The sequence below is a fragment of the Trematomus bernacchii genome, unplaced genomic scaffold, assembly GCF_902827165.1.
Source record: "Trematomus bernacchii unplaced genomic scaffold, fTreBer1.1, whole genome shotgun sequence".
Lineage (NCBI taxonomy): Eukaryota > Metazoa > Chordata > Actinopteri > Perciformes > Nototheniidae > Trematomus > Trematomus bernacchii.
In genome coordinates, this window is record NW_022987313.1 from 1,304,202 (window position 1) to 1,329,319 (window position 25,118).

Here is a 25,118-nt window from a genome sequence, read left to right on the forward strand (position 1 = left end):
CCCATGTGACGCATATCTAGGGTGCGGAGACAAACCAAAAAGCCTCTTGGAGGGGTATAAAATAACGTACAGGAAGCCGGCCATTTTGAATTTGGCGTCGGAAAAACGCGATTTATCGCGTTTTTCGTCCTCCGCACGAAATCTATCTTCTCCCAGGGACTTTATCCGTACGACTCGAAATTCGTCGGGTAGCGTCTCGAGACATGGGCAATTCAAAGTTATCACGGAAGTCTTTTTCTTTCGCACGGCGTAGCCGTGATTTGGCGTCAAAGTTCGCGTTCGCTCGATGCTCGGCCATCCCTCGCCATGGAACACGATGATGTCATAACGCCAACTGACATACTCAGAACGCCACCAAACTTCACATGATGGTCAACACTGCGGCCCTGAACAGCTCTACGTCAAATTTGATGTTACTTAATATGGCGTTACCATGGCAACGAATCCCTCGCCATAAAACACGGTGTCGCTGTAACTCCAATGGACACGGTCCCATCGTCCCCCAATCTTCACTTTTATATCACCGGTCCATGCCTCAACAGCTCTACGTGAAATCTCACCGTATGCCGTTTCCATGGCAACGCATCCCTCGCCATAAAACACAATGTTGTCTTAAGTCAATGGAAAATGGTCCAAACTGCACCACACTTCAGATGATGGCTAATGGTCCGGCCCTCAACAGCTCTACGCCAATTATGGGATGTCATCATATGCCGTTTCCATGGCAACGCATCCCTCACCATAAAACACGGTGTCGCTGTAACTCCAATGGACACGGTCCCATCGTCCCCCAATCTTCACTTTTATATCACCGGCACCAGACTTCAGATGATGACTAATGGTCCGGCCCTGAACAGCTCTACGCCAATTATGGGATGTCATCATATGCCGTTGCCATGGTGACAGATCCCTCGCCATGAAACACAGTGTTGTCATAACTCGATGGAAAATGGTCCAAACTGCACCAGACTTCAGATGACAGTTAATGGTCCGGCCCTCAACACCTCAATATGACAATAGTGAGTTTTCCTCAAAAGCTGTTGCCATGGCAACGCATCCCTCGCCGTTAAGCACGATATTGCTATAACTCCTGTGCAAATGGTAAAAAAGTGTTCAAATTTCCCATGTGTGCTAACCGTCAAGCCCTCGACACATATATGTGTCAGTTTTGAGATTTCGTCAAATGTCGTTGCTATGGTAACAAAATGGTCGCCGTGAAACACGGTTTTCTCATAACTCCAGTTAACATGCTCCAAACAGCCCAAAACTTCACAGGTTTGATAACGATGCAGCCCTCAACACATCTAGGCGTATTATGGGGTGTCATCAAATTCCGTTGCCATGGCGACAGATCACTCGCCATCAAACACAATGTTTATGATACTGCTGTAACTCCCATGTACGTTGTCTGATCGGCCTGAAACTTCCCACGTTTGCCAACGGCCGAGTCCTTGAGACACCTAGACACACACGTCGACGTGCGGACAGCACGACCCGCTCAACGCTGCTTGCAGCTTTAATTATTATTGTTATTGTTATTGTTATTGTTATTATTATTATTATTATTATTATTAGGCGCCGCTTTCCACCTTCTTCTCCAGTAGGACTCAGATGCGGGTGTACTCTTATGTGTGGCTGTGAACATTTTTTTTTATTATGAAGGGCAGACCATCTATTTGTATTTATTTTTTTGTTTTTTTTAGAAAGGGGCAGGTCATATAAGATTTTATTCTTCTCCCTGCTCCTTTTCGCTCAATGGTGTGTAGAGACATGTTTTGTTGGCAATTATTGAACATTTGGCTATGCGTACCATGAGCGGGACAAATAAAAATGAAATGAAATATCCCAACCAATCAGCTACTGTGGTGACTTGCACAGTGGAGCTTATCATGTTTGTTAGATAATGGGCCCTGCAGTCCCGCCACTTTGGATCAACAGGGACAGTGAGGGGGCTTAAAGTCTCTTGATACAATCTTGGCCCCCATTCCCTGTTCAATAAAGCACTATAAACAAGATTGGATAACACTGTGGTCATCATCTAGAAGTTAATAATGAAAAATAATCAAACTGAGTTCTTAGAAGTCCATTCAAACACATTCGACAGCTGTAGTAGATACTGTATCAGGTCACCATTGTCTTTAAATGCTTTCACACCTCAGGGGCAGATGCGCCATGATTGTATCACAATATCATAGCTAATCACATCTCTGTGGTCTTGTATCTCATAGCATCTCTAGCTCTGATGTTTAGATCTAACTTTGAAAAGGGTGATGTTAGTTTCCCCTTTTTATGTTTGCATACAGCACACAAAAACAAACAGGTTTTGGACCAAACTTCTTCACAAAGACAGAAAAAAACATTTATGTACATAGAAGATTTGGATATAAAAAGAGATTCAAGTAGAAACACAACACATATTCTGTAGTACCACCAAGGTACAAGACAGCATATGATACTTTATGAAGACTCCTGTACTTTTACTTAAGTAGGATTTTGAACACAGGAAATAATTGCTCATATTACTCATTAAAAAAAGTATCTTTGCATTGATGTTTGATACTTTTAATCACAGTAAGTCAAGGATCTGAGTACTATAACTACACAAACCATCGTAATTTAATTATTTATTTACTTTTTGTTCAATGGCAACTTTCTTTGGACATGCAGCTATCTGCAGTATTGTGATGGCTCATTTTTCTCCTTGACCTTTTTGAATATTTGAACACAAGCTTTCCCTACCTTTCCTTAGCAAAGAGTTTTCAATTGTTTAGGATTAAGACTAAAGATTTAAGAAATACTTTATAAATCCACAAGGGGAAATTACATTTGTCCCAACCCTGACCCTTTTCACTCTGTTGTTATTGACATGACATCACACACATACTTTAACCACACTCTATTCATGTTTTGGTAGCCAAGTGCATATACTGGTATGATAATTATATTCTGATTCTGATTCTGATAACTGTTTGTTTTTTAAAAAAAATCACATGACTGAATGTTAACCAGGGTTTTCAGTCATTAACACTTTGGTTTAAAGCATCAAACTCATTCTAAACAACTTTTTAAACTATTTATTGGAAGCTGTGGGGAATTAAAGCAGAAGACATGAGCGGAGAAGTATTTTGCGTTGGCTCTTTCCTGAACTTCAGTTTTTGGTGCTCCCATATCAACTGCTGAACTGGATGGTTAACTTTCTGCTGAGAAACATTTGACCGTTGTTATAACAAAATAAACAATCCATGGAATCACACGGCTAAAAATCGATAGTTCTCTTGCAGCTGCTGTGTTGCAATAATCAGATACACTTACACAAGATACAGAATTGTTGGGACACTAACACCCATACCATACATGTCAATCTGAATTAAAAGCTTGAAATAACACAAGATAAAGATTACACAAGATGATAAGTGAAAAACAAGTTAAGGTTTAGCAGCCGAAAGAAGTGAAACTTACTTACAGAACTTTGTGTTCCAAACCAGAAGTCATCATGCCAATGGCAATGATCTTGTTATTGACTGATTCAACATGATGTTTTGTGTCAGAGAACAACAAACAAGACATGGTTCTGTTACACGTTGGTAGCTTAAATACAAATAAAAAATATTTGAGATTATGCAAGGGAAGGCCATGTGGCAAGACCAACCTGGTCTCACCAGAATGCGTGACTCCACCACGACTCCTTAACACCGCAGTGCGTGGTGGAGTCACGAACTTTGCTACATTTACGTGTCTGCACCACGCAAACAACCCCAATGTAAAGTGAATGAGGCTCCTTTGTCCTTAACCCTAGCCCTGAACAGCTCTACGCCAATTATGGGATGTCATCATATGCCGTTGCCATGGTGACAGATCCCTCGCCATGAAACACAATGTTGTCATAACTCAATGGAAAATGGTCCAAACTGCACCAGACTTCAGATGACAGTTAATGGTCCGGCCCTCAACACATTAATATGACAAAAGTGAGTTGTCCTCAAAAGCTGTTGCCATGGCAACGAATCCCTCGCCATAAAACACGGTGTCGCTGTAAATCCAATGGACACGGTCCCATCGTCCCCCAATCTTCACTTTTATATCACTGGTCCATGACTCAACAGCTCTACGTGAAATCTGAGATATCACCGTATGCCGTTTCCATGGCAACGCATCCCACGCCGTAAAACACGATGTTGTCTTAATTCAATGGAAAAGCTTCCAAACGGCACCAGACTTCAGATGACAGTTAATGGTCCGGCCCTCAACAGCTATAGGTGAAATCTGAGATCTCATCGTATGCCGTTTCCATGGCAACGCATTCCTCGCCATAAAACACGGTGTCGCTGTAAATCCAATGGACACGGTCCCATCGTCCCCCAATCTTCACTTTTATATCACTGGTCCATGACTCAACAGCTCTACGCGAAATTTGAGATCTCACCGTATGCCGTTTCCATGGCAACGCATTCCTCGCCATAAAACACGGTGTCGCTGTAATGTTGTATGTTGACCTCTGGCCCAGCAGCGTCGTGAGGAAGAGCGGCTGGAGGAGGTGGGGGAAATGGGAAACCATGGTCGAGGAGAGGGTCTCTCACGCCTGTGAAAGAGAGATACAGAGAAGCAGTGTGTGGGTTATATGGTGGTGGTTTACCCTTTCTTATCACTTTCATCCTCAACCTGTATTTTCCTCATCGCCGAGGCCAATTGCCTCCTTTCACGGCATTCTGCTTCATCCTCCCAGTGTTTTAAACACTTTCTGTGAGTGTCCAGCTTCTCTAAGTCTGTCACTTTAATTGTACTCTTCTTTTTCATTGTAATTTATCCCTTAGCTCTTTAATTGCTCTAAAATGTTAGAGGCTATCAATCAGGCATGGTTTACAAGGGGGTTCACAGTAACAGCTCAAAAGCACTGTGAAGCATGCTTAATTTGCATTACAAAAATTCTGGCAGACCGGTAAAGGTTACAGGATCAGGAGCACATCCACCTCCCACCAGACCATTTGAGCACCTAATGCTGGATTTCATTGAGCTTAGTCCATCAGAGGGTAAGAAACATTGTCTTGGGGTGGTTGACATGTGGTCCAAATGGGTTGAAGCTTTCCCAGTAAAGGCACAGACAGCAAATGCTGTGGCAAAGGCATTACTGAGGGAAATCATTCCTAGATGGGGAATACCAGATAAGATCTCTAGCGACAATGGTTCACATTTTGCTAATAAGGCCATTGCACAGATAGGAGAATACCTGGGCATGGACATCAGAAAGCATTGTGCTTACCATCCACAGAGTGGGGGGGCGGTGGAAAGAGAGAACGGCACAATTAAAAACAAGCTAGCAAAATGCTGCGCAGACACAGGTCTGTCGTGGACACAGGCTCTGCCCATTGTGCTGATGTACATGAGGATGCGGAAACGAACACGAAGCCAACTCAGCCCATTTGAAATCCTTTTTGGTGCTCCTCCACAGATTGGAATCAAGGCTCCAGGATATCCTCTCCCTTCCACAACCTTGTGCGAGGATGCTATGTTGTCATATTGTGTTAACCTGTCATCCGCTTTAGCAGATATCAGACGTCAGGTAGCAGCAGCTCTACCTACTCCTGCTACTGGTCCACTTCATCGTCTCCAGCCCGGCGACTACGTATTGGTCAAGGACTTCCGGAGAAAGAGCTGGAAATCCAACCGTTGGCAAGGTCCCTACCAGGTGCTTCTCGTCACCCAGACGGCGGTCAAGGTCGCCGAGAGAGCCACGTGGGTCCACGCCAGCCACTGCAAGGTCGTAGTCACAGGCCAGGAGAAACGGGAGAAACAGACGACGACAAGTGACGTGCCAAGTCACCACCAGCACTACATTGCACCACATACACCTGACTCTCACACTACACACTACACACACGGTGGCATGAGTGAGTGCCAGTTGAGCTGTTTCATATGCCTCTGGTTCCTCGTTTGTGCTGTCATTGTGTGGGGCCTCATTGACATTGTCTGTTGCACATGTTTTATTATTCCCCTACTGAAGAAATGTGTATCTAGCATGATATCCACAGCTTTTGTTCAGTATGCTGCTGTCCCAATCCGAGATCCGACAGGGCCTACGAAAACCTTTTGCCCCAAACATACCGGCGTCCAAATCCGAGTGTAATCGAGTCAGAATCAGAGTCTGACTATGAGACATATGAGACCGTAATATAGATGCGAATTAAGTTTACCCTTCTCTTATGCTTACATTATACTGGAGTCTGTCCTCCACAAAAACAGCTATTTTCCATGATATATTTGTGACGTGTTTACTTAAACCAGCGATGGGATATATTCATTGATGTGTTATCATCAAACTATCAGTCGATCCTGTCATTTTGTTTATTTTCATGATTGATCATAGTATGATCAAAAGGAGGGAATGTAGTGGAAAACTTTATAACAGTGTATACTTATAAACTTTATATGTAATGGCAAACTCTATATGTAGTGTAAACTTTATATGATGTGCAAACTAACTTTATGTGTTACCTAATATGGTAAAATGCTATGCAGTTGTCCCATGAGGAGGTATTTTAATCCATGCCCTCTGTTCAACATATAACTAGCCTTAAGGATGTCTGGGGGCGAAACAGGGTCGTAAGCAAAAGTGAAGAAGTGTCTCAAACGAGTTCCTGTGTTTGTTTCCCCTGTCTTGCAATGAATTCCTCATTCCTTGTTTATATCTGTTTTGACCTCTCTATGACTTCCTGCTGTCCTCATTTCACCTGGCTTTAACACATTGGGGGTTAAAGTTTCAACACTTCCATCTGTCTTTACCCAGTTCCTGTTTTACTAAGTTCCTGATTTACTACATTGCCCATATGTGGCTTCTGTTCCTCTGGAATGTGGGCTTTAGCTTATCTGCCCATCCAGCCCCCCCAGAGTGACAGGTCACGAGTTATTGTTGAACTGTGGACTGACAAAGATGATATAAAACCTATGCGCAATTCTCTCTCTGTGCGCACTCTTTCAGAATACTCTGTACTCCGTAAGACCTGTGCCTTATTTGAAGCTTCAAATAAAGATCCAGAAAGACAACTCTGTTTCCACCATTTTATTGATTGATCATTCTGATTGTATATCTCCTGAGTATTGACTAGGTCTAAGATTTCCAAAACATCAGTCAGCCGCCCACTAATCACAGTTTAACACCGCAGGTCCACCACCCTATTGTACAGAGACATCCGGCATGTCCAGCTCCCGTATATACCTGTAGAAGGGGTTCCACATCTTGTGGAATTTCCCCAGGGAGCCCCTCACTATGCACCTTATTTTCTCGAGTTTGGCTGAATTTAGGACTTCTTTTAACCACAAGGTGTGTGAAGGGGATATTGGAGACTTCCACATGAGCAATATCAAGCGTCTGGCTATTAAAGTAACAAAGGCTATGTAGGCTGTCTCCAGAGAAGAGAGTGGCCATGTGGGTGGGGTTACACCAAACAGTGCGGTCATAGCATTAGGAGCGATCGGTTTTCCAGTAATTTCTGACAGTGATCTAAAGATTTCAGTCCAATAAGAGTGTATGACCGCACAAGACCAGAACATGTGTGCATGACTCGCCGGTGCTTGGCTACATCTGTCACAAGTTGGGTCCACCTCCTTATATATTTTAGAGAGCCTGAGCTTAGTAAAGTGTGTGCGATGCACTACTTTGCACTGAATCAGTCCATGTCTAGCACAAATAGAAGATATATGTACATTAGCAAGGGCTTTTCCCAGAGTTCCTCAGAAATCTCCTCCCCAAGATCTATTTCCCAAAGAGATTTAATGGAGTTCAGGGTAACCAAACGAAGAGAATAAATCATCATTCCCTTCAGAGTAGGTAACGGCCTAAGGAGTGTGTCTAGTGGTGAATCAGTTGGGTGATTAGGAAACTGAGGAAATCTATTATTAACAAAACTGCGAATCTGTAGATACCTGAAGAAATGTTGCCTAGGTAGTGCAAATGTATTAGATAGCTGTTGGAAATAAGCAAATGTGTTGTGAATATAAAGGTCTTTGAATGTTTTAATGCCTTGGTTAAACCAAATAGTAAATGCGCCATCTACTAAGGATGGAGGAAAAACATGGTTTGCAGTTAAAGGGGCTAATGTAGAGTATGTTTGGAGACCAAAGAAACGTCTGAACTGATTCCAAATGTTCAAGGATGCTTTGACAATTACATTTTTAGTGTAAGCAGAGGAGGGGGTCTTAATGTGAGAGTGAGCCAATGCTGAAAGAGATACTGGACTACAGGAAGCAGCCTCCATTTCAAGCCAAACAGGCGGAGAGTGCTGTGAGTCAGACTGCAGCCAGGACTGTATTATTCTCCATTTGTAGCCCAATAATAGAACCTCAAATTCGGCAGAGCAAGTCCACCCAGCGCCTTTGGTCTCTGTAAAAATTGCTTGCGTATCCTTGGGGTTTTCTTGTTCCAAATAAAGTTCGAAATAATAGTGTCAGTTTTACGAAAAAATGTTTGAGGGAGGAAAATGGGCACACATTGAAATAAATATAGAAATTTGGGGAGTATATTCATCTTGATAGAATTAATTCGGGCAACCAGAGACAGATTCAACACTGACCAGCGGTCGAAGTCTTCCTGTACGCGGGACAAAAGGGGGGCAAAATTAGATTTATAAAGATCTTTAAATGTATCGGTCACCTGGATCCCGAGGTAAGTGAAGCTGTGTAGTGCAGTACACACTTCCACTCTTTACAAATAATTGTAAAGTTGTACTGATAAATGTGCTTGAATGTATGTTTGTCTGTTTGTATAACTGTAAGCTTCCTCTGTAAAATATTCATAAGACTTACTATTGCTTTCTGTTTAAAATGTTCAACCTAAAATGGAGAAAAGGGCTAGCCAGAGGAAGGTGCAAAAGACCAGAGTCTTATTTTGGTAGATGTATACTGTGATCTGTAATGTTTACCAGCTGCGGCACTTGGTTTGGTTTCAGCCTGTGAGTCTGTGTGTGTCATCATGAAAAGATAACCCTCGAAACATTCGTTGTAACAAGAACTAAAGTACAGATAAGGTTTTAGTTATGCGATTTTGTCAATGCAAAAGCGTCACAACGGTGAAAGATCCAGTCACAAAACGTTCCAGATGTGTAGTCAAGATCAAAGTCAAGGGGAGTTCGGAGATGGGTCTGCTATGAGCAGAACAAAAGGAAATGAACTACAACACACATAGTTACATTTAAATGCAAATCCTTAAATGCATATAAAAAGACTTTGGTTTAGTATGAATGAGGGTAATGCAAAAGTCGGTTGTGTAATGTGCAAATCTAGCATAAGATGTTATTTATTTCACATAAGTAGCTTTTGTTGAGGTTTTCGAATAAAGCTTTGAATGTTTATCTTCATATTTCTTCACCACAAACACTGTATGATGTGTAATTTCCTTACATAGAAAGTCTTATAGTATTTTGAAATCTGGTCAATGAGGGTGTTGTCTTGTTGTCCATTACCAATTACAGTACTGGAGTAACAGTACTAGTGATGTTGTTATTGTATTATGTTGGTCTGTGCACATGACACCATACAGTATATTGCACATAATTCCATCCAGGGAGAGTTATCTCTAATCCATCTAACACAACACTAATTGAATTAGACCTAAAACAAAACAAATGTTGTTAGATGAATGAATAATGTGCTTTTTCTTTGCCTGGAAGTGTGTTTACATCAGTCGAGACCCTTCGTCTTGTTTCTTAACTTGTTGCCAGAGGGAAAAGTAAGGACATCACCAGAGTGGGTTCATCCACTGGACCATGAATGTCTCTAGAACATTTAATAATGTTAAGTCCTTTAAATCGTCGGGGAATCTCACTCTTAACCAAACAAAAGTGGCCAGCATTTCCTTCATCATGTGTTTAAAAAAAAGACCAGCTGTGTGTGTGCGTTTCTGGGGGGGGGGGGGGGGGGGGGGTGGACTTTCCATAGCTCGATCAAGCAGGAGGAGCCTGCTGCTGTAGCTTTTAAAAGACTCACAGCAGCTGAGAAGCAACTGTAAGATAAGGGTGAGTAGCGTCTGTTGAAGGAAATGACTAACACACTACAAAATAGCTTGCTAATGTAGCAAAAAACTGCTAAAATTGTTGTTAGCTTTTTAACTAGTTTGGTTCGACCGTTATTTTTTATATTAACAATACTTTTTGTCTCCATGTATGTTTTCAGAGCGTTTTTCTGGCTGCTGGCACAGTATCTGTTCCAGGAAAACGATGAGGACCGACACACGCGGCATTAGGAACTTCCTCCCCCGTAAAAAGTGGTTCGGGTTCGGCCCCAGAGATCAACCACAACCCCCGGCTGTCAACAACAACACCTCCAGCCTGACGGATGGATCCTCTTTACCCCAACAGGAGGAGCCCCAACCCGGTCAGTTAAGATACATAAAACAGCACAAGCTAATGTGACAATAATCATAATTTTGTTATTAACTTAACATTTTTGGGTGGTGGGACTCACCTCTCCTCTATCATTTGCATACCAAGCAAAACATTGTATATTTAGTTTAGTTGTGGTGATTTTTTTATTATTATGATAAACTGAAGGATTAAGTATTTGGATAGGCTGGAAAATGCATAGTCACAGAACTGAAAACAGGGCTGCTTTCATGTTTTCTCATAAAAACTAAAAAAAAGATATGAAAGTTTTGCACGAGTTGAAATACCAGAATAATAGCACAACTTGAATGATCCATAGAGGAACCATTCATCATGCACATTTATACAGCAGTAATATTAAACAAAAAAATTATATATAATAGTAAAACACAAAAAGACTTTCTCATACTTTAGTTACATGTTTCTGATAAGTCTCACATACTTTAACTTAAGTAATTATAAATACAGGACTTTTACTGGAGAATGTTTTACTGCGACGGTAGTAGGATGGTATTATTTACTGCGACTTTTCTTCCCCTCAGTGATCACATATGAGCAGAGGCTCCAGGAAAAACGATTGTCTGAAGCCGGCCAGCTGCTGATAGAAAAAGAGGAGCGTCTGTTTAGAGAATTAAAGCAGTCAGACGCTCTTACACATCATGAGGAACAAGTAAACCAGCTGAAGGCAGACCGCAAGGCCCTGCAAGACCTTGTACTGCAGACTCTGGGACAATCTCTTTGTCTGGAAGAGGACAGCTTGGCGGGTCTGACGTCTGCCGTGAAGGCCGTGATGCAGGAGGAGGACCAGGACTTGCTATGGAAACAAAGGGATCAGACACCTCCGTCTTGGAGGCCCAGTGGATGGAGGAAGCTGCACGACTCCACGCTCCTCAGCTTGGTGAAAGAACGTATGGAAAACCCTTCAACGCCCTCTGCTTGCCAGATCAAACCGACTACTATCCAGACGGACATCACCAACATGGGCAGGCAGCTGAAAAAGGATCTGCTGTCTGTGGTGGGCGGTGTGAAGAGATGCTACCCACAAGAGATGGACATTTGCAATTTTTACTCCAAGTTATACCACCAAACCTTAAGCGCCAGTCTTGTGAACATCGCAGACTTTGGTCTGGTGGACAAGGATCGCATTTTCCTCCTGCGCTGGGTGAACGAGTATTATCCAGAGTAAGTCATGGCTTCAATTGTTTGAATAAAACTCCATGTTATTGTGTTTTTGTGTTAGTAGTGTCACGGTAAAGGTCCACCAGTTTATCCTTTGTCCAACACGCTGATCCATGGTTACCAAGTTTGAGTATTTTCATTTTAAGGGTATTTAAGAATTAAACTTGTAGTTTTGACTCCCAAAAGTAATGGGTACAAAAAGTAATAAACACAGAGTCAGAAGGGAACGTAGTTATAATCAGAGAAAAAATGTTTGATTTAAAAGTGGTCCAAGAAAAGACCCACAAATAATTGAGAGCTCTTATATAATTTAGTATGAATCAGTTGCAGGAGTTGCGCAAATCTCAGATTAGGTTTTGTTATACAGTTTTCTTTGAGTCACTTCTACACAGTCATACCCTGATGTTTCCAAACTATTAACTCACAATCACATGTCTTTTACTGAAAAAACACTGCCTGTTCTTGTTTTGAAATTAAGAAAATGAAGTCAATATTATGAGAAAAAACTGTTGAAAATGCACAGAAATCCAAACCTTGATGCTCAAGATGTCTCGAGGGGTTAATGAAGGCATGTGGTGCAGTGGGTTGTGTGTTGGTGTTCGGATCAGGGACAAAACGAGGGGTTAAAACATGCCTTCATTAACCCCTCGAGACATCTTGAAAAAAACAGGTTCAAACCCCACTGCAGTCAGCATGTCGTTGAGTCCCTGGGCAAGACACTTCACCCAAAATTGCTCCTGTGGGGATTGCCCACAGTATTGAGTATGTAAGTCACTTTGGATAAAAGCGTCTAACAAGTGACATGTAATGAAAGTTGTGATGTTTGGTGTCTGTTTCAGAATCCTTGCAAAGCCACAGCTACACAGCGAGATCGATAGTGGGCCGTTGGGAAAGCTGCTGCCTGAAAAGTTACTGAAATCGCTGGAGGATGAATACCTGAGCAACCAACAGGTGACCTGAGCTGCTGTTTTTAGTTGTAGTTTGGTTAGTTTTATTAAAGTGTTACCTTTCTTTTACTGTGTAGAAAAGACTGTTTCAGCTTCATGGTGTTGTGTGTTCAGGGTGAGCTGACTACAATAATCCGTCGGGTGCTGGGTGAAGAAAGGGAAAAGTGGAATAAAGGAGAGGAGCCGGAAACAGAGGACGGCTGCTTCTTTAGTCCTGTGGCATACGACATCATTCAGGTACAATTAAACAGCTTTTTAGAGAACAAGCTGCGTCTTTGAGGCGGTAAAAACGCTGCATTTGTACAGCTATTAATGACCAGGTGGTAAACATATGGGAGCATTTAGGAGCTAAAGAGCCAAATAGTCCCGTAGTAGTAGGTGGAGTCCAAAATCAGATCAACAAACAGAGTGAATATTGGACACAAACTCCTAAAAAAATGTTTTATCTTAATGAGGGATCATGTTGCTCTGAATCTGTCGATGTTGAAATTGGAATGCTAACAAGTGTATCAACTTATATAGTTGATAATGTGTAAAATATGAGCTAGCAGATTGATTTGGCTGCTCTCTGGTGGCTGAAAACAATACATTGTTATAATGGTATCAATATAAAAAGCTTCTATCTTCTGTTACTGTATGTGGATTTGACAAGAAGTTTGAAATGGGTGTTTGCTATTCATCATGTCATACGCTTCTTTTGAGTATAAGAGAACAAAATGTAAAAATACAATATTTAACCATGTCCTCTGTTCTGCCGTTTAGACCTGGAAGAAGTTGCATAAGCTGTAGCTTGTCAGAGTATTTTACAACACAATGTTTTCCCAGGCAGTTTTACATATTAACCAAACTGGAGAAAACCAAACGGTTTTAGAAAAAGATTAACAGTGAGTCAGGGTCTAAGTTATTTATAGAAAGTCCACTCAGTCCAGTTTTTATTTGGTTTGACTGTTTGGGAGAATCAGGCTGTTGTTGTTTTTTAAAGTCTGTCATTAACCTGAATCCTCCATCTGTGTTTAGCTCATCAACGGTAAGGTGACTTCATCTACAAAAGTTTTGGGAGATCCGCACAAGGCCCAGAGAATAACGTGCCATATATCAAAAGATTTAATGGACAGGTAACAAGACTGATGATTATCTTCAAAACATTTTGTTTACAAAAGCTTTTTTATCTTGTGTTTGATAAGCACAACAATAACGAAGTGAAAGTAAAATGTTTTTTTATAACCTGTGCAGTTACAAGAGCTTCCAAAGTGACGTCATAAAGCAAAACAAGGCAAACAGCAGGTCGTTCATCAAGGCCAACCTCGACTGTATCAAACAGTTCAGGTACGTTTCTGACATTCACGCATTGTAGCGTAGCCTTCATGCTATCACAATAGAAATGTAAGCTAATGTGACTTATTTGCTCTCTCTGCAGTGAAGTCCTCAATAAGGAGAGACATCTGTTCACAGAAGATGTGAGGAAGAACTGTTTGCGTGTTCTGACTGACATGAAACAATCTGCCCACACATACTTATTACAACCTTTGCACAAGCGCCTCAAGGTGAGATTCTTTATTATTGTCAACAAATACTGTGGAAAAAAAACAAATCAACAATGCATGTTCAACGTACACATATGGCCTGTGTACTAAAGCCTGAATTATCATCCTTCCTATAGAGCCATAATGTTGGTCAAAAACCATTAAAAGCACGGTGACAATGCCACATCCATTAACAACATATTTTGTTCATTACCCAAACACACATGTCATAGTTTAGTTTGACAAAGGGAACCAACATATGCAAATTTGCACCAAACATAGGAGGTGAAATCCTATCCTCCTGTAACTGTATTCTCTGCCACTGTGCATGGAAGTGTTTCCTTTCTAATGCGTCATGGTTCCCACACAGCCGCAGTACCGCAAACTGGGAACCAGCGACTGGCTGCACCAGAGTGAGTTTAATGAGCTGCTGGACGGCATCAACAAAGAGGGTCAAGATCTTCAGGGTTCAACTGAATCCTGTCACAAGGTAGACTGAAGAAAGCATGAAACACACACTTCAATTCATGTAGACTTTAGATTTATAAACATTGTGCAAAGTATGCTATAGTTTAGATGGAAATCAGTTGTGTTTACAGCCATGGATGAAACTACTGAAACACGTTTTCAAAGTCAACACACTGATTTTCAAGCTGTAAATAAATGAATTAAAGCCATTAGTTGTCTGGAAATGTAAAAAATGCTATCGAAACTCTGAACAACTGTGTTACATTGTTTATAAAATTGCCAGGAATAAAGTTTTACATGGACAGAATTCTGTAAAATCAATGGTATGGTTCTTAAAACTCACCCAAAATGAACTGCTTGGTTCTTTATCAAGGTAAATGTAATTACAATTTAGGCTGAAACTATTCATTTCTTGCTCTGATTTGATTCAATTATTGTATTCATTTCAGGAGCTGATGGGCCAGCTGGAGCAGGAGGTTACAGTAGAATATGTGAGTAGGCTCCTGAAAGGAAAAGTAAAACTAAAGGACAAGAAGCAACAGCTGAAGGCCTACCTGACTGTGAAGGACAACGCAGAGAATTTGCATCATTTATTCGTCCAAATGGTGAGAATGGAGCACAAAATCGCTTAACACAAGTATTATATTTTACCCCAAACTCATTTTTGGTTGTAGTTCAACATAAGAAATACCTGTACTGACTAGGGCTGTAGCGAAAAGTTTGAAGTTTAATTTGCTCAGCAGTTTTTTTGTCTGTTTAAACCTGGTATTTCTGCACAGTTGCAGATAAAGATAAGGATGCACTAGTATTCTTAGTATAATACTTTTTTTGGTTTTACATTCCAGTTCAGGCAGCGCATTGTTCATTGTTTCCAGCTTGTGTGATCAAAATATTTCCAATAACTCCAGAGCACTGTCAAGTCGAGAAGTAAAAATCTCAAGCTTGCTGCACACACTGACGATTTAAATCCATTAAAGAAAGTTCATTTAATAAACAAATGACGGACTAATGTTATCCAATTGATCATTTAAATCAAATTGAGGATTTAGTTCTTTGGATTTTTTGTTGGTTTTTGATATCTGCGTGTTTTTTTTAAGTGTTCATTGGAAAACCTCAATTCGAGATTTGATTGTAAAAAAAAAGGTAATTGGGTTTAGCCTTGAGCTGACCACAGTGTGTGATAAATAAGTTATTCAGGGAAACTCCACAAAACCAAAACAGATCAAATGTTTCCATAAACAATCGGCGTGTAGATCCCTCTGAATGATGTAAGCGCTCTGTCATCACAGGGATCAGAGGAGGATTGGTTGAAGGAAATCCTGTTCAAGATTGCAGAAGTGCTGAAACTCCAGGATCTCCCCGCCATACAAATGGAAGTCGCCTTACTTGGAACTCATTACCCTGACGTCAGGTAACCTTTGCAATCAAACAATATATACACAGCAATGTATCTGACCTCATAAGGGCAGTATCATGCTGTGAGTGGTTTATATTAGTGGAGGATAAACAAACCCCCTGAAGGGCAAAGGACCAGGAAGTGAAAATATGTTCAGATATTTCCTGGCAGCAGGACAGCACTGAGAGCTAAAAGTAGTCACGTGTCAGTGGAAGTGCTGTGGTGTGCTATCACAGAACTGCAGTGAAATAAGGAGGCTACAGCTAATGATTCCAGTCAGAGTCAAATATTTCCAGACTTGGTTAAAAGTGAAGCAACATGTTGACCTTAAAATTGTTATTTTAAAGGCACAATTTATAGACTTTTATACAAATAATCCCTATCATCACTTCTGACCCACTAGAAGTGTGTCAGTGTGTGTATCTGCAGACACCCTAAATATAGCGAGGCAAATCGAAAGCACACCGTTATCTCTCCAAAAGTGGAGTATAAGTAGCACAAAATGCTAATACATGAAAGTACAAGTACCTCAAAACTATTGGTTGATAGGTGCCAATGGGAGCGTTGAATGCAAGATTAATAATTGAATTAAAAAATGTCTTGTGCCAGAACCACTAAAGGAACGACTTAGGACATTTGTTGCCTTCAAATGTCTAAACACAACAAGACCTATGCTTTATGTATTGAACTATATTACTTTTAATCAAGGTAACGGCCCGTTTAATAAAGTTTCCTGTGACAGAGTTGTATCCCCTTTGAGCATGTTTCACTGTCACGAAGGATTTAGTTATCAGATGTCTGGATACGACCTCTACAACTCCTTCATGCCACCAACCTCTAACTTTTGATATTGTTTTGATTGACAGACCTCCAGTGGAGGAACATTACAGATAATGTGTTTGATTGACTTTAAAAACAGTTAGGTTATCAGCTCCTTATAGCTGCCACCATTGCTTCCTTGTTTGTTCAAATAATATAGGACGCATTTATGGCTCATACAAAAAAGACGGAGCAAAAAAAACAATGAAAAAAGTACTTCCCGACCTTAATTGATCAACATCTAATTTAAATAACCTTCAGTTTCGCACCATGTTCAGGTTTCTCTGAGATCGTAATAACAAATAATGCATTTGGGGTGATTTTGTTCCTCTTTCATCCACAGTGAAAAACATGTTTTGGCTCTGCTGAAGCTCAAGACCGACCTCACTAAAGCGGACAGGAAATCCGCCACAGACATTCTGCACACTTTGAAAATGGAAATAGGAAGCAACACCCAGCCTCGTTCCTTTTTCTCCCTCGTTCAAGTCAAATGAGCCATAAATCATTCAGTTATCCTCATTTCAAAGTTGGCTGAAAGGCGGGTTGTACATATCGTTTACTGTATCATGTTTCTGATTATAACGAGTCTGCACTGCTCTCTCGGTGTGACAAGGCTCGGTCGAAATGTTACTTATGCTGAAAATAATAATATAAAATGAGTACTGTGTTTGAATAAGCTACAGTTCACATTATTGTTGCTGGTAAATATGGTGCTTCATCAGGCTGTGCTGAACGTTATCATACAAAATGTTTTGCATTGTTCTTTTGTTTTTGGGTGAGGGGTAATCATTCTGTTTAAACCGAATATTTCTGCCGTTAAAGATTAACTACAAAATGAATAGTATTAAACTATTTTTGTAATCATTTCAGTGGTGTTTCCGATTACTCCAGAGCAATGTCCAAAAGTAAAAAAACCTCAACCACATCTTTGAATGTTCAAAACATTACATTCGGTACAGATCTTGCGCTTTTTACTAATGGGTAACATGAATGTATATGTTTGGGAAACAAGTACTTGTTTTAAGAATCAGTGTTATAGTATTTTATTATTGATGTGTATATTTTGCTTCCCATGTGCAATAAAACAGATTTCACGTCATCTGTTGTATTGTAAAAGAGAGTGTTGAATGCAAGGTATGTTTTTTAAATAAATTTGTGTGTGATTCGATGGTGATTTTCTAAAAAATCTTAAGCCGTACATTTTTAAATATGTTTAACTCAATTTTGTTGACTAGTCACCCGGTTGCATAGCATTGTTCAATATAGTTACCCGGTTGCATAGCATTGTTGACTATAGTTACCCGGTTGCATAGCATTGTTCAATATAGTTACCCGGTTGCATAGCATTTTTCAATATAGTTACCCGGTTGCATAGCATTGTTCAATATAGTTACCCGGGTGCATATAGCATTGTTGACTATAGTCACCCGGTTGCATAGCATTGTTCAATATAGTTACCCAGTTGCATAGCATTTTTCAATATAGTTACCCGGGTGCATATCATTGTTGACTATAGTCACCCGGTTGCATAGCATTGTTCAATATAGTTACCCGGTTGCATAGCATTGTTCAATATAGTTACCCGGGTGCATATAGCATTGTTGACTATAGTCACCCGGTTGCATAGCATTGTTCAATATAGTTACCCGGGTGCATATCATTGTTCAATATAGTTACCCGGGTGCATATAACATTGTTGACTATAGTCACCCGGTTGCATAGCATTGTTCAATATAGTTACCCGGTTGCATAGCATTGTTCAATATAGTTACCCGGGTGCATATAGCATTGTTGACTATAGTCACCCGGTTGCATAGCATTGTTCAATATAGTTACCCGGGTGCATATCATTGTTGACTATAGTCACCCGGTTGCATAGCATTGTTCAATATAGTTACCCGGTTGCATAGCATTGTTCAATATAGTTACCCGGGTGCATATCATTGTTCAATATAGTCACCCGGGTGCATATCATTGTTGACTATAGTCACCCGGTTGCATAGCATTGTTCAATATAGTAACCCGGTTGCATAGCAATGTTCAATATAGTTACCCGGTTGCATAGCCTTGTTCAATATAGTTACCCGGGTGCATATAGCATTGTTGACTATAGTCACCCGGTTGCATAGCATTGTTCAATATAATTACCCGGGTGCATATCATTGTTCAATATAGTTACCCGGTTGCTTGGCATTGTTCAATATAGTCACCCGGGTGCATATCATTGTTAACTATAGTCACCCGGTTGCATAGCATTGTTCAATATAGTTAGCCGGTTGCATAGCTTTGTTCAATATAGTTACCCGGTTGCATAGCATTGTTCAATATAGTTACCCGGGTGCATATAGTATTGTTGACTATAGTCACCCGGTTGCATACCATTGTTCAATATAGTTACCCGGTTGCATAGCATTTTTCAATATAGTTACCCGGGTGCATATCATTGTTGACTATAGTCACCCGGTTGCATAGCATTGTTCAATATAGTTACCCGGTTGCATAGCATTGTTCAATATAGTTACCCGGGTGCATATCATTGTTGACTATAGTCACCCGGTTGCATAGCATTGTTCAATATAGTTACCCGGTGCATAGCATTGTTCAATATAGTTACCCAGTTGCATAGCATTGTTCAATATAGTTACCCGGTTGCATAGCATTGTTCAATATAGGTACCCGGTTGCATAGCATTGTTCAATGTAGTTACCCGGTTGCATAGCATTGTTCAATATAGTTACCCGGGTGCATAGCATTGTTGACTATAGTCACCCGGTTGCATAGCATTGTTCAATATAGTTACCCGGTTGCATAGCATTGTTCAATATAGTTACCCGGGTGCATATAGCATTGTTGACTATAGTCACCCAGTTGCATAGCATTGTTCAATATAGTTACCCGGGTGCATATCATTGTTCAATATAGTTACCCGGTTGCATAGCATTGTTCAATATAGTCACCCGGGTGCATAGCATTGTTCAATACAGTTACCCGGGTGCATATAGCATTGTTGACTATAGTCACCCGGTTGCATAGCATTGTTCAATATAGTTACCCGGTTGCATAGCATTGTTCAATATAGTTACCCGGGTGCATATCATTGTTCAATATAGTCACCCGGGTGCATATCATTGTTGACTATAGTCACCCGGTTGCATAGCATTGTTCAATATAGTTACCCGGTTGCATAGCATTTTTCAATATAGTTACCCGGGTGCATATCATTGTTGACTATAGTCACCCGGTTGCATAGCATTGTTCAATATAGTTACCCGGTTGCATAGCATTGTTCAATATAGTTAGCCGGTTGCATAGCATTGTTCAATATAGTTACCCGGGTGCATATAGCATTGTTGACTATAGTCACCCGGTTGCATAGCATTGTTCAATATAGTTACCCAGTTGCATAGCATTGTTCAATATAGTTACCCGGTTGCATAGCATTGTTCAATATAGTTACCCGGTTGCATAGCATTGTTCAATATAGTTACCCGGTTGCATAGCATTGGTCAATATAGTTACCCGGGTGCATAGCATTGTTGACTATAGTCACCCGGTTGCATAGCATTGTTCAATATAGTTACCCGGTTGCATAGCATTGTTCAATATAGTTACCCGGGTGCATATAGCATTGTTGACTATAGTCACCCAGTTGCATAGCATTGTTTAATATAGTTACCCGGGTGCATAACATTGTTCAATATAGTTACCCGGTTGCATAGCATTGTTCAATATAGTCACCCGGGTGCATAGCATTGTTCAATACAGTTACCCGGGTGCATATAGCATTGTTGACTATAGTCACCCGGTTGCATAGCATTGTTCAATATAGTTACCCGGTTGCATAGCATTGTTCAATATAGTTACCCGGGTGCATATAGCATTGTTGACTATAGTCACCCGGTTGCATAGCATTGTTCAATATAGTTACCCGGGTGCATATCATTGTTGACTATAGTCACCCGGTTGCATAGCATTGTTCAATATAGTTACCCGGTTGCATAGCATTGTTCAATATAGTTACCCGGGTGCATATCATTGTTCAATATAGTCACCCGGGTGCATACCATTGTTGACTATAGTCACCCGGTTGCATAGCATTGTTCAATATAGTAACACGGTTGCATAGCATTGTTCAATATAGTTACCCGGTTGCATAGCATTGTTCAATATAGTTACCCGGGTGCATATAGCATTGTTGACTATAGTCACCCGGTTGCATAGCATTGTTCAATATAGTTACCCGGGTGCATATCATTGTTGACTATAGTCACCCGGTTGCATAGCATTGTTCAATATAGTAACCCGGTTGCATAGCATTGTTCAATATAGTTACCCGGTTGCATAGCATTGTTCAATATAGTTACCCGGTTGCATAGCATTGTTCAATATAGTTACCCGGTTGCATAGCATTGTTCAATATAGTTACCCGGGTGCATATCATTGTTGACTATAGTCACCCGGTTGCATAGCATTGTTCAATATAGTTACCCGGTTGCATAGCATTGTTCAATATAGTTACCCGGGTGCATATCATTGTTCAATATAGTCACCCGGGTGCATATCATTGTTGACTATAGTCACCCGGTTGCATAGCATTGTTCAATATAGTAACCCGGTTGCATAGCATTGTTCAATATAGTTACCCGGTTGCATAGCATTGTTCAATATAGTTACCCGGGTGCATATAGCATTGTTGACTATAGTCACCCGGTTGCATAGCATTGTTCAATATAGTTACCCGGGTGCATATCATTGTTGACTATAGTCCCCCGGTTGCATAGCATTGTTCAATATAGTAACCCGGTTGCATAGCATTGTTCAATATAGTTACCCGGTTGCATAGCATTGTTCAATATAGTTACCCGGGTGCATATAGCATTGTTGACTATAGTCACCCGGTTGCATAGCATTGTTCAATATAGTTACCCGGTTGCATAGCATTGTTCAATATAGTTACCCGGTTGCATAGCATTGTTCAATATAGTTACCCGGTTCTATAGCATTGTTCAATATAGTTACCCGGTTGCATAGCATTGTTCAATATAGTTACCCGGGTGCATATAGCATTGTTGACTATAGTCACCCGGTTGCATAGCATTGTTCAATATAGTTACCCGGGTGCATAGCATTGTTCAATACAGTTACCCGGGTGCATATAGCATTGTTGACTATAGTCACCCAGTTGCATAGCATTGTTCAATATAGTTACCCGGTTGCATAGCATTGTTCAATATAGTTACCCGGGTGCATATAGCATTGTTGACTATAGTCACCCGGTTGCATAGCATTGTTCAATATAGTTACCCGGGTGCATATCATTGTTCAATATAGTTACCCGGTTGCATAGCATTGTTCAATATAGTCACCCGGGTGCATATCATTGTTGACTATAGTCACCCGGTTTGCATAGCATTGTTCAATATAGTAACCCGGTTTGCATAGCATTGTTCATATAGTTACCCGGTGCATAGCATTGTTCAATATAGTTACCCGGGTGCATATAGCATTGTTGACTATAGTCACCCGGTTGCATAGCATTGTTCAATATAGTTACCCGGTTGCATAGCATTATTCAATATAGTTACCCGGTTGCATAGCATTGTTCAATATAGTTACCCGGGTGCATATAGCATTGTTGACTATAGTCACCCGGTTGCATAGCATTGTTCAATATAGTTACCCGAGTGCATATCATTGTTCAATACAGTTACCCGGTTGCATAGCATTGTTCAATATAGTCACCCAGGTGCATATCATTGTTAACTATAGTCACCCGGTTTCATAGCATTGTTCAATATTGTTACCCGGTTGCATAGTATTGTTCAATATAGTTACCCGGTTGCATAGCATTGTTCAATATAGTTACCCGGGTGCATATAGCATTGTTGACTATAGTCACCCGGTTGCATAGCATTGTTCAATATAGTTACCCGGGTGCATATCATTGTTCAATATAATTACCCGGTTGCATAGCATTGTTCAATATAGTCACCCGGGTGCATATCATTGTTGACTATAGTCACCCGGTTGCATAGCATTGTTCAATATAGTAACCCGGTTGCATAGCATTGTTCAATATAGTTACCCGGTTGCATAGCATTTTTCAATATAGTTACCCGGGTGCATATAGCATTGTTGACTATAGTCACCCGGTTGCATAGCATTGTTCAATATAGTTACCCGGTTGCATAGCATTGTTCAATATAGTTACCCGGGTGCATATAGCATTGTTGACTATAGTCACCCGGTTGCATAGCATTGTTCAATATAGTTACCCAGTTGCATAGCATTGTTCAATATAGTTACCCGGTTGCATAGCATTGTTCAATATAGTTACCTGGGTGCATATAGCATTGTTGACTATAGTCACCTGGGTGCAAATAGCATAAATAAAGTAAACATGTCCCAGTAGAGACACAAAATACAAATATGAACCTGTAAATGAGCATAATATGTCCTGTTTGCCTGTGAGGAAAACGTGACCACAACATCACAAGCGGCTAAAGCTAAGCTGAACAATCCCAGGAAATCATTGAGATTTTGTGTGGAAATAGCCGCTGGGCAGAGGTGTTTCCTGTTTACTATTTCTGAGTAATATCTGCACCTCTTTAAGGCAGAGGAAGGATGTGCCTTTGCTGCAAATTACTATCAGCATGTCGTTTTTCCCTGAAAGTTGGACTGTGTTTATGTATCGGGTGTGTGCAGGAAGACGGTCGTAAAAATATGATCATTAAAACCAGGAAATTATGAGGCTGACATTTAACTGGATGCTGTATAATGGAATACTCCATTGCTTTTCTGCTGTTCTATCAAAAATACAATATAAATGATAACATAAATATGTGGTAAGAGTACAAAAGCCTAAGTATGGTGGCCCTGAAGGTCAAAATGCAACAACAATAAAAATAACTTCAGATCTCACCCAGTTTAGATAAAGATACACAAACATGATAACTTCAAATAAAACTAAACTGAATTCAATGCAAAACATTTTTATTTGTTTCAAAACATAAAGTCCTGTAGAGAAAGTCACTAAACTAGAAAAGCTATGTGGAACTAAATAACTGCATAGAATTAAAAGAAAATGAAACCGTAGTTCCCGGTCTAGGATCACCTGGAAAATGTTTTTTTACTGACAGTTTTAGACACTAAGTCAAACATGGACACTGTTTTTGTGTTCAGTAACCAGGACCACTGCCAAAGTGTCTCATCAGCCTTGATAATACGTTTTTGGAGATTCATTTTGATAAGGACAGCGCATTGGGGCCCTTAAAGTTCAAGAATTTAATCAATTAGAAAGATTAGATAGTGGGGCAATGCTAAAAAAGAAACAACGCGTGGACATTTTATTTTAGAAAACATTCATGTGTTTAAATACTCTTTAGATCCCTACATCGATCAATACATCTGACAAAAGGGAAAACTATTTGGTTTCTAAGGCTGTCGCAGGACTTCAAAAAGTTGGTCCAATCATTTTATTTGGCCTACAAAATATTAATATAAAATAAAAAATAATATAGCCAATAAAATCATTGGTCTTGTGTATTTGAGGGTGCAGGTAAGAGTTTTCAGCAGTTTAAGGAATTTATTTTAGATGTGAAGAGTCAAATGGAACAAAAAGATTCATGCCTGTTTCTCTATAAATCTCAAATATGACCCCTCACATTTATCTTGTGTCCCATTGAAGGGTCCCGGCCCCAGAACAATTTCTCATAAAGTCAAATGTTTGTACATTGATGTTAGTCTCCATCTCGTGATGATAGAATGAACACACAACCAACATATTTTCCTTTTATTTTTATTTAATTATTTTTTCTATTTTTTCTACAGCAAAAATACCTACAAAAAGCGTCCGGTACCATTACACAAATCAACAGAAATCGTACTTTTTAATAAATCCTTCTATTAGATTTGTATTTTATTTATTAAACATTGTTTGATTGTCCCTGTAACCCAAACTATAAGCTCCTAAACAAAAACATCACCACGAGAATACAGTACATAAGATTGTAGTGCAGCAATTCAACTCACATTGAAGCTGAAAATAAGATACAGGAATAAAGAGGGAATAAAATAAAACAAAACAATATTGTACAACTCACACAAAAATAGTTAAGTGGAATGCATTATTAAAATATTTAGCAGGCAGAAATAAGAGTAACCAACATCTGTACCCTGATTGTAAAAGCATTAAAAAAGAAAATAGTAGCAAAAACGTTTGAGAACAAATTTGACAGTTCAAGTGTAAATCAGAATGGTTTGAGTAGCTAAAAAAAAATACATTTTTAACAATAACGTTTTATACTGTATGGTTGATTCTAGTTTCTGTTAAATATAAATATGTTCATATAAATACATAATTTAATATTTAATAAATAATAATAAAATATGAACATGATAACGGAGAGGAAGCATA

General features: G+C 40.0%; 1 protein-coding gene across 1 annotated transcript; it reads left to right on the forward strand.

The window, feature by feature from the left end:
* Nucleotides 1-10,026: 10,026 nt before the first annotated feature.
* Nucleotides 10,027-17,801, forward strand: LOC117476749 (tumor necrosis factor alpha-induced protein 2-like). Its single transcript, XM_034123512.1, has 11 exons — nt 10,027-10,362; nt 10,913-11,552; nt 12,389-12,500; nt 12,611-12,733; nt 13,514-13,611; nt 13,730-13,822; nt 13,914-14,040; nt 14,390-14,509; nt 14,937-15,092; nt 15,777-15,898; nt 17,046-17,801. Exons 1-11 carry the CDS (start codon nt 10,152-10,154, stop codon nt 17,194-17,196), a joined length of 1,953 nt encoding a protein of 650 aa, XP_033979403.1. The 5' UTR covers nt 10,027-10,151; the 3' UTR covers nt 17,197-17,801.
* Nucleotides 17,802-25,118: the final 7,317 nt, after the last annotated feature.

Coding starts and splice junctions, on each gene's coding strand:
- LOC117476749 (XM_034123512.1), top strand. CDS start 10,152: ATGTTTTCAGAGCGTTTTTCTGGCTGCTGGCACAGTATCTGTTCCAGG. Junction 14,041..14,389: donor CTTTGCACAAGCGCCTCAAG/GTGAGATTCTTT, acceptor GTTCCCACACAG/CCGCAGTACCGCAAACTGGG. Junction 14,510..14,936: donor CAACTGAATCCTGTCACAAG/GTAGACTGAAGA, acceptor TATTCATTTCAG/GAGCTGATGGGCCAGCTGGA.